Here is an 11,295-nt window from a genome sequence, read left to right as displayed (position 1 = left end):
TATATATATATATATATATATATATATATATATATATATATATATGTATATATATATATATATATATATATATGTATATAAATATATATATATATATATATATATATATATATATATATATATATATATATATATACATATGTGTTTGTATATATACACATGTATGAAAAAATATATTTCTGCTGATGCATAATCTACCTTTAAAACACCTCCCACTCTCATTTTCATCACTCATTGCTCTATACCGAAGGTCCAAACGCCTCCAATTTGCTCTCCCACCACCCACCCACCGTCCCCACGTGGCTCCCTCCCTCCCTGCCAGGAGACAATGCGAGGGTCCACGCGCGCGAGCCGATGATCCGCATGCGGCCCCGCGCGCGCCCCTATAAAGCGCGCTCGGGCCGAGTCGCGTGCCGTGCTCGCTCGCACCGCACAACGCCACGCGACGTCGAGCGCAGATCCCCTGCACAGCTGCCAAGGTAAGGAGTGCTTTGGACAAGGCTCGTCCGTCATTCTCACGGCTCTACGTCACGGCTCTTCAAGGGACACAAGTCCACCTCACTCAGCATGAACTCGGTGTTTCAAAACAAAGCTATAAACACGCAAAAATAGTAAAATAATATACTGGGGAAGTTTATCAGTCATCCTCACTATGCATTTGCTGGAGAGTTGTTCTTCAAACTTGATGGTATATTTTGGGCTTCTTCAACGATACCAAATATAAGAATCTCTAGATGCTCATTTGTGTCGACCACAAAAGACCAAACAATGTGTAAGCATTTATATATACCATATGACGTTCTGCGTGTTCATGCATTTATCAACTTCATCACGACATGTGGCATTTTCTCTTTCCTTTCATGGAAAACTTTCCTTCACCAAACTGTTTCTGATGAGAAACCCTTTTTGTTGCATTCCCTCCTCATTTCACTCATTTTGTTTCCCGAACCTGTTTCTTCTCAGCATGGCCTACCAGGCTCCATATGGAGGCACTCGATTCTTCAACTGTGAAGTGTCTCTGAGCCCTTCAGCTTCAGAGGACGATACGGGCTGCTCGTCCTCTGGCCTGTCTCCAGGTCTGCCGTCATCTCCTTACACGCCATACTCGGAGGGAGCAGTGGAGCAGGAGGGGCGAAGCTCTTCGTGCGGGTCCATTGGCGGGAACGAGTTCCGAATCGGACGCTCGCACGGCCGGCTGGGTCGTAGCAGGGAACCGGGAACGAATGGAGTGCGGAGAACACGTCGACTCAAGGCGAACGATCGAGAGCGCAACCGCATGCACAGCCTGAACGAGGCACTGGACGATCTCCGCAAGGTGCTGCCCGCATGGCCCGGCGACGATACCGCGGGGGACGCCAAGCTCACAAAGATCGAAACCCTTCGTTTTGCGTACAATTACATCTGGGCGCTCACCGAGACGCTCAGGCTCGGTGGCGAGGGTGACTCCGGAGTCGGACAAACGCTACACATGATCCCACGGGGGGACTACCTGATGTAGTGTGTGTGTGTGTGTGTGTGTGTGTGTGTGTGTGTGTGTGTGTGTGTGTGTGTGTGTGTGTGTGTGTGTGTGTGTGTGTGTGTGTGTGTGTGTGTGTGTGTGTGTGTGTGTGTGTGTGTGTGTGTGTGTGTGTGTGTGTTTTGAAGCCACACGATCCGAAATGCTGAAGATCTACAGAATATGATGTAAGTTTCCCAAATAGCCGTTGGACAAAAAAACAGTAAAGACATTGGTGGTGGCGTCGTCGTTGTTTTGCCAAAAAATGCATATTGATTTGTTGTTCATCCGAATTGAGTGGGATTGTGCCGATGTTTTAAATCAGTCGGTCAGTGTTTGGAAGACATCACCACCACCACCACCACCACCACCACCACCACCACCACCACCACCGGTGCTTTAATAAATGGCGTTGCGAATATAGTAAACGTGCAGTGGGTGCAAAGGACTATTCTTTGCTCATGGCTCGACCAAAACCATTGAACAGATGAGCCCCACGTCCTGCATTATTAATTTATTCTGTCCCTGGGACATCGCGGACTCAGCATCGCCCAGTGTCTGCAGCCTCAAGCGCTCTGCCCTTGAGCGACGACGCTTCGCTCCAGGAAGCCTTTGTGACGTATTTATTGCCTCAAGCCTTTTGAAGAGGTTTTATTTTGTTATCTGTATAAAGAGATATATGGGGGGATTCTTCCATCCGAGTTATTACTGTTTGATACAGTTTCTAATTAATAAAATAATTATATTCAGTTATGGACATTCGACTCTGCTTTTGTTTTTTTTGCATTTTTACTGCTTTTGTAAATCAAAATGTCATGTTGGTTTATCTTTCGTGGGGATCATTGTGGACCACAAGGATGTCATTTTATTATCCATATCGAATATTCAGCTATTGCAGTCGGCCGAAATCAACAGCATTCTCTCGATGGGGAACTTTGAGGTTTGGACAACAAATCTGGAGTGCGCTCCAGTTAATGGTTAACTTTAATGAAGCACAAAAAAGAGCGAATGACTGACGCGTCTGTGTCCACACGATCTCGTACGAGTCTGTGCTGTCACAAATCGAAGCGTCCTCTTAGATTTCAGACGGTTATCAGACTCTTGGGTGCTTCCGCACTGTCGGTGATTAAAGCTCAGACGTCATACGAGAAAGGACGCGCCATTTGTCACGTGACATGCACGCAAAGGCCATGGCGCGTGGCGAACACCGTCTCGTGCCAGGGAGCGCGCGGTGTTGCTCGCGGCGCGTGCACCCGGCGGGGGGTTCCGGGACCGCCACAGCTGCGCGCGCGCGTTCGTCACGCAAGCGGGGAGTCTGGCTTTGGAAAAGGAAAAGGGGGGGAGGTTGTGGGGGTGGGGAGTGGGGGTGTACAGAGAGAGAGAGAGAGAGAGAGAGAGAGAGAGAGAGAGAGAGAGAGAGAGAGAGAGAGAGAGAGAGAGAGAGAGAGAGAGAGAGACAGACAGAATGGAGTGGGAAGAGGAACTCACGGGTGGGGGAGGGTGTAAGGAAGACAATCGTAGCTTGCGCGTGCCACTTGCGACCCCCGGGAGAGCCCGTGCGAACAGTATCCCAGCCCCATTCGGCGTCGCTCCTGTCCCTCCACCCGTCGATCCGTTGTCTCTCCGAGCGTGTCTTGTCCCTCAGGACCGAGCTTGCCCTGCACTCTTCCCGTGCCTGGCGCCGCGGGCAGAAAGAGCGAAATGGGATCGATGACTCGGACAACAATTATCTGATTTGCACGCCTGACAGATGAGCAGCATTGGCAAAAGATTTGCTCTGCGCACACACACACACACACACACACACACACACACACACACACACACACACACACACACACACACACACACACACACACACACACACACACACACACACACACACACACACACACACACACACACACACACACACACACACACACACTTCACAGTTCCCATTAGGATACACGTACAGAGTCCATCTCTCTCTTTCTCCCCATCACTCCTTCTCTCTGTCCCCAAATATCGACCTCCATCTCTCCCCATCGGTCTCCGAGTGCGGGATTCAGCTTCGTCGGTGACTGAGGTAGATTTTAACTCATTTTCTCACAGGAAATAGCGGTGCAGAGACACAATCGTGTCGATATGTAAGTAACTATCATGGGAAATGTTACACACAACAGATGGGATTTACAAAAGCAAAGCATGTATACATCTCCTCAGACTTCAAGAGCAGGGTCTGTGAAATGGAACGCCGACAGAAAAGAGTTACAAAAGGAATTCCTCACCGAGGAAAAAATAACAATGCACTGAAGAAAAGCGGGTGATTTAAACCCCACGGTGCTTTCAGCGTTTCTTTCTTGACCACTTGACCGCCGAATGAGGTTTGCAAGTGTCAATCGCTGCCGGAAACAGCGTAGGGGTCGCAGAGAGCGAGACGTGCACCTTACGTGCGTTCGTGCATGGACAGCAGGAAGCTATGTGTGGATATCATATATATATATATATATATATATATATATATATATATATATATATATATATATATATGTATATATGTAACAAGCTCAAATGAGCTAAGATCCTCGTCCTCTTAATGATGACGTCATTGTGATGTATCAGGTTTGTGATAAATTATCTGTGCTTATGCTCGGCTTGATTCCCGCAAACAAAATTCAAACAGCTTGTCCAGTTTCGGAGATAATGGTATCGGCGATTTCCATTAGCGGCGATATTATGACGTCAACTTTTTTCTAGGAAGAATTTCCAAAATCGGAGATGGTCACTGCCTGCGCGTGGGCTTTCTGCATACACATGGCAAGTTTCACGAAGATCCGATGAAAACTCTGGGTTATGAAACAAAAAATGTCAAAAAATAGGAATTACGTCATAAAAATTGATATGACGTCATAGTGATGTGTCATATGTGCGGTAATTCATCTCTGCTAATGCCCTGTTCGATTCCCCAAACAGAATTCAAAAAGCTTGCCTTGTTTCGGAGATAATTTTTTAGGCGATTTCCATTAGCAGAGATATTTTGACGTCATAACTTTTTTTTCGAGGACGAATTTTCAAAATCAGAGATGGTTACTGTCTGCGCAGGGTATTTTTACATACATACACCAAGTTTCAAGAAGTTTCGATGAAAACTGTAGGCTGTGAAACATAAAAGTCCACAAGAACGTGAGTAAGACTTAGAGATCCTCCACGAGGATCCAAAAAGTGAATTTGTATATGTACGAGTTCACCCAGTCCCTACGGCAGCGGTAGGACCGATGGGTCAAGTTATTTTCCTCTCTGGAGTATATAGATTACAGTGGATCTAGACTGTCTGTGGGGGACGTGATAAGCACATAATATCTCAAGAACGTCGGGTTTCCTCCCTTTTAGTTCAGTGTTAAACAGCATTAGCGACTGTTTCTAAAGGTAACTAGAAAGAGCAATCAGAGATTGCAGACCCTCGCCAGGACTTGTTTTGTGTGCTGTTAGTGTAGTTTTGTGGGTTGTTTGTGTACTGGTATGTTACTTGATGAATAAGATACATATAATTACAACTGCCACTTTATAACTGCTGGCAGTGATGACCGGGCACAAAGACATCCCGCTTTGATGCAACCCCGCTTTGATCGGACACCTGTTCCTGACCCATGACATTTCTGTATTATTATTCAATTGAATTTAGAATGGGATTAATATAAATGAAATTCAAATCAAATGGAAGACCAAATAGGTACAGTTCGATATTGGAGGGATCCGAAGGAACCCAAACAAGTAAAAAGTAAAGATCAAGTCATCAGGAGGAGCCTGGATAGAATTAGAATTTCAGCTGCTACTCCTCGACCCTCAAACTTATCCAGAAACAGCCAAATGAGCCTTATGAAAAATAAAACTAAAAAAATGCAGAATAAAATATTTAAAAATTCTTGCTCCCAGACCATGTGTCCGATCAAGTTGAAATTTAAAACATATATTCCCCATCACTACAAAATCATAGTTTTGACGTTTCATGTTGATTGATGCAGTGCTTCAAGAGAGAGATAAACAAAAAACATTTTCCTTCAATCCAATGTGGCTGCCAAACCATGTGACCTATCAATTATTCCTGAACAAACTTGTACCCCAACCCTTGTGGAACATTTGAGTGACGGTTCCCCTCAATCTGTTTAGCCATTCTGGACAAGAAGAATTTTATAGATTTCAGGGTAAATCCAGTATGGCTGCCAAACCATGTAACCTACTATGACATCATATGTGTGAACCTTTTGTTCCTCATGGACAGGCGGTCATACGTGTAAAGTTTCGCCTCGATTTGTTCAGACACTTCAGAGGAGATTTTTGAAGGTTTAAAAAAAAAAATTGCGGCTGCCAAATCACGCGACCGATGACATCATCATTTTTTTTTGTGGAGCATTTTATCCCGAGATTCCCCTCAAAAATTTTCATACTGATCAGATCCGGGGACAAAACATAATTTTACGCCCCCCTCTCCACCCCCGAAGTGCTCGAGGAGGTGATACTTGTGGAAGGAAAGACAGGAATGTCATGTACATATGATGAGAAAGGAAATAAGAAATTCCAAGAGGCTTTGACAATTGAGAGATAATATACACTGTATAAATTCAGCATTATGCATTTTCTTCCTCTTTCCTCTATGCCTTTCCTTGGCTATGGCCTGTCAAGCCTACTCGTCATTGTGACATGGCACAACAATCCATATTCTGTGGAATGCCAGATGGCCATGTGATGCGGCAACGTTGCGAATCTGCGAGCGAGAGATCATGACTAGAAAGGGGATCGTGATCACGTGATTCACTTTTACCTGGACATCGTGACTGGAGAGGGTTCGTGATCACGTGTCCCATGTGTAGCACTGGTACCTTGCTGGTATTTCATTTTAATATACTAGTGCAGGCCCGTAGGTGCGGGCCCATAGGTGCGTGCCAGTATGTGCAGCCCTCTCTCGTCCCTCTCTCTCGCCCCCCTCTCTCGCCCCCCCCCCACTCTCATCCCCCCCTCTCTCGCCCCCACTCTCATCCCCCCTCTCCCATCCCCCTCTCTCGCAGATATTGGTCGACAGATAAATGGCCGTAACTTGGGAACCGCTCGTCCGATTAATATCAAACCTCGAAAAAGCACATCCGCGGGTCCCCAGCAATATTCCTGGCAAGTTTCAATCAGATCGGTCCTTCAATCATGCAAAAAAAAAAATAATAATAAAAATAAATAAATAAATAACCATTAATTGTGACGTCATTCGTGATGTCATAGCACCGTGTCTTGTCATTGGTCGACAGATAAATGGCCGTAACTTGGGAACCGCTTATCCGATTAATATCAAACCTTGAAAAGGCACATCCGCGGGTCCCCAGCAATATTCCTGGCAAGTTTCAATCAGATCGTACCGTCAATCGTGCAAAAATAAATAAATAAATAAAAAAAATAAATTAACATTAATTGTGACGTCATTCGTGATGTCATAGCACCATGTCTTGTCATTGGTTGACAGATAAATGGCCGTAACTTGGGAACCGCTCGTCCGATCGACATCAAACCTCGAAAAGGCATATCTGCGGGTCCCCGGCAATAGTCCTGGCAAGTTTCCATCAGATCGGACCGGCGGTCGTCGAGAAACGGCGGTTGCAGACAAACAGACGGACAGACAGACAGACAGACAGACAGACAGACAGACAGACAGACACACACAGAGATTGCTGGAATTATAGATAGAGGTAACACTGAAAAACAAGGGATTTCCCGAGGCATGATATTTCTGCTGATATACTAATATTTGATGTCACCTTATCATGCGTAACAGAAACATCTTGATGATCGATAATTTTGTGAGAATAGCTAAATTCTGGGCAAACTTGTTGAACTAGTTGTGAATTTGGTATCCCCTACCCAGCCCCCGGAACCTGGCGTCCAGGAGCAAATGCCCCCTCTGCACCCCAATCAGTACGCCACTGAGGGGGTGTCTTCATTGAGTGTACATAATATTTTAGGGGGTGTCTGTTGAAGCATTATGGACCGTTATAGTGGGGAGGGCGGAGGTGAGAAGGGTTGTCAGGTCTGGGCAAAAAAAATAATTCAACATTACGTAATTTTTGAATTGTCCCTGACAGGTTTCTGTGAAGTCGGTGATAGCATGATAGGGGAGCAGAAAACGTTACATATTCTGCTGCATCTCTGTGAGTTTGCTTTTATGAGTGGGAGGAGGGCGAGAGTAAAGATGGGACAACTTTGGAAGGGGGAGATGGGGGTTGAAGACTTTCGGTGGGAGGGGGACATGGGAGGATTTGAAGGCTTGAGTGTGGGGAGGGGATCAATACCTTAGGGTCGGGAAGGGAAGGTGAGGACTTGGAGTTGGATTTGTGGGGGGGTGGGGGGCAAATATGGGGCAGAGTGTGAGGGGAAGGGTGAGGATTTTTTTGTTGAGGAGTTGTCAGAATTGCATGTGTGAGTAAAAATGTAATTGTATGGGTGTGTGTGTGTGTGTGTGTGTGTGTGTGTGTGTGTGTGTGTGTGTGTGTGTGTGTGTGACTGTTGAGAGTGACGCAATCACCCTACTGGTAAATCATGTGACAAAACTCAAAAGTAGAAGTTAGACAATAATTATTGCAATTTCTAACTTGTAGATACTTTTGACATCATACGTGTATCATCATGCATGGCGCACAGTGTTTCTCCAGCCCTGAACATTTGTGCCTGCCGTGCCTGCATGCCCGCCCCGGTCCGCAAATTTGCAATCTGAAAGTTGTTTTAACAATGCACAATGGTCACAGATATTCAACATTATCTCATATTTTACTCCATTTCTGTAGATTATCTGCTTGGCACTTAGAAGCTATGTGTATATCACTATTAGCCCTGCATACGGCTGTAAATATGTCTGCTATGCAACGTAGAAAGATACTGATTGATTACTAAAGTGGTGGCGATCATGGCTGATGCTAAATAGAAATGCTGGGTAAAAAAAACAAAAAAAAAACCCTGCTACTTACTCTCAGTTTCTCATCCTTTTCTGCAGCTGTTGTGTCCATTTTCTTCTTTTCCATGAGATCACAATGATCGCTAATCTTCATGGGGTTCACATCGGCTTTCAATCGCTTCAATTTAGTCATCCCAAACTGGGAATACAGTCCGGTGTCATACGAATTATCTTCAAAATGGACGCTGCAAATATTGCTTGAATCAGTTGGGCTCTGCCACTTTCCTCTGGACAGTTTTACTTTGGCTGTCAAAATTTTCCTTCCACCTGGATCTTTTTGGAAAACGTGCATACACAAAGCATCTTTGGTTGTATTGCTACAACCAACAAGAATACATGTAGATGGCATTCTCATATCAGTACTTTTTCAGAGATCAGAACATCTATAGACCACATGTAAATATACAGTAAGTCCCGAAGCAAAAGTATCCTCGAGATGACGTGGCCGGTCACGTGATATATAAATATAATTACATCACCATTTTTTGGAGGACGGGGCCAATCAGCATACAAGGACACCAAAAAATATTAAATCTTCGTTTCAAGATATTTATTCAAGAAAAAAACAACAATTAAGTGTTAAGTGAGGCCATATCTATTCGTTAAGCCAAATATGAATTTCTGATTCTGTGGACCTTAAACTTGAGCATATGCATTATTACAGTGATTAGATGTTGAAATCTGAGTGAGAATATTGCGAAATTTTCAAAATGTTTCATTTCACTCATTTTAAGCGGAGGTTCAAACCAAAGCATCCAACATGAGCTTCGCAGCAAAGTGGAAGTGATTTTTTTTTTCTCACACCATATATAAGCGGCAGGGATGTTTGATGAAGGTGATGTTAGCTTACTTCCAAGAATATGGAAGATGGCCTCGGGCAAATGATGTGAGCATATATATATATATATATATATATATATATATATATATATATATATATATATATATATATATATATATATACATACATAGAGTATATTGTAAAGATAAAAAGGCACATCCAACCCAAAAATGCTAACTCAATAGTCTAGTAATAAACTAGTCTAGGAATAAACAAGCAAGAGAAGATCTAGTCTCAGGAGTTGTTTCACCCGCTTCTCAGCAAGTTTTCTCACACCAGTATAAAGGTGTAATCCCAACCGCCACAATATTATATCGTGTGTGTGTGTGTGTGTGTGTGTGTGTGTGTGTGTGTGTGCATGCGCGCATTATGTGCACGTACACACACATATTTTGTGCACTCTCCTCTAAACTGTCAAGTGTGGGTGTTTAAATCTCATTCTTAGTTATAAACTGTCACCCAGGTTTGAGTGTTAATCGATAAGTCCCTGATCGAAAAATGGAGGAAAACAAGATGAAACTATAACGGCACTCAGTGTAGCACATACCTCCACAAGGCTGAATATTTTATATCCCACTGATATACCCTATCGGCATCCAGACCTTAAGCAAAATCTAATCGTCCCATTCTTGTCATCTACCTCACTCATCCATCAAGTTTTTTTCATAATACATCCATTTAATTTATTTTTGGAAATATCGTGCTTATATATAGTTTTTGGCCCTATCGCACAATTGTGAAGAATCATTTTAAAAAGGAGATATCTGCGATCACAAAGCCATCACCAAGGGTTGGCCTGCCCCGGCGATCACACACGACTTATCCTTGGCCATATCGAATGATGGCCATTTTTTAAAGACCACCATATTACCTCGACCTTAAACATTTATGGATAGAATGTAAATTAAGAAAATGTGTCCCCATCTACAATCTATCCATAAAACTCAACCTCATGAAAATCGGAGGAAAATTATTCAAGTTATGATCAAAAAGGCGTTCTTTGTTAATGAGGTCACAATCCAAAAAATTCGCAAAGGACACCAATCAAATGTCAGGTCCACTATTATGATGCAAGAACATCTTGGAAGGCCAAGTGGTCTTTAAGATTCCACATTAGCAAAATTGAGCGATGACAAAAATACTCGGTTTTTTTTTTCAGACCGCCATCTTACCTTGACCTTTAACCCAGATGGATAGGGTGTAACTCAAACATAAATGGGCTTTACTCTACCTTATCCAGCAAGTGCACTTTCATTCCAATCGGATAAACCTTAGTCGAGTTATGCTGAAAAATGTTAAAATGTCTATAATTGGGTCATGACCTTAAAAATGTAGGGAAGATCAAAAAATGATGTCAACCCCATTCACTTTTTATTCCCATTATTGATGCAAAATATAATTCCAAAAGTCCTCGGCTATTGGCAGAGACAATGGAGAAAAACATAAAAGATGGTTTCGTACTCCGAGGGGTGTAAGACCCTGACCGTTAAGTCAGAGGGGAATGATGTAAAGGGAGCGTAAATGTGACTTACTCCAAGCTATCTGGAGAGGGCAATTTAGTTCTGATAGGAAAAACCTTTGGCAAGTTATGTTGGAAAATGTTAAAATGTCTATAATTAGGTCATCACCTTAAAATTAGGTCAAGGTGAAAAAGTCAACCCACATACTTTCTATCTATACTAATAAAAGGCAATGTGTGTGTGTGTCTCTCCACATATGGGGTTTCAGAATGTGGAATGGAGCCCTCCCAGGGTGGGCTCAAAGTATCCACCTTCATTTCGGTAAGGGGTCACGATTCATCGACCAAGTTGTGAAGCTTCCTGTTTTCAAAGTTTTGTGTCGAGGGCTCTCTTCAAGAACGTTACTGAGCCCAGGCCGGCTTCCAACTGTAGTTTGTTTGTTATAATATTCCCAGGGATCGTTTTTAATATCTCTGTGAGGTTCTCCTTCATCATTCCCATAGCTCCAACCATTACTGGTACGACTTTG

General features: G+C 43.5%; 1 protein-coding gene across 1 annotated transcript; it reads left to right on the top strand.

Moving 5' to 3' along the window:
- Positions 1-362: 362 nt before the first annotated feature.
- LOC147026152 (neurogenin-1-like) lies at positions 363-2,244 on the top strand. The gene is made up of 2 exons (XM_085880290.1): positions 363-479; positions 964-2,244. Exons 1-2 carry the CDS (start codon positions 364-366, stop codon positions 1,496-1,498), a joined length of 651 nt encoding a protein of 216 aa, XP_085736416.1. The 5' UTR covers position 363; the 3' UTR covers positions 1,499-2,244.
- Positions 2,245-11,295: the final 9,051 nt, after the last annotated feature.

The sequence above is a fragment of the Eptatretus burgeri genome, chromosome 5, assembly GCF_056783735.1.
Source record: "Eptatretus burgeri isolate ZD-2024b chromosome 5, Ebu_testis_v1, whole genome shotgun sequence".
In the NCBI taxonomy this organism is placed as follows: domain Eukaryota; kingdom Metazoa; phylum Chordata; class Myxini; order Myxiniformes; family Myxinidae; genus Eptatretus; species Eptatretus burgeri.
This window is presented reverse-complemented; position numbering and strand designations above follow the sequence as displayed.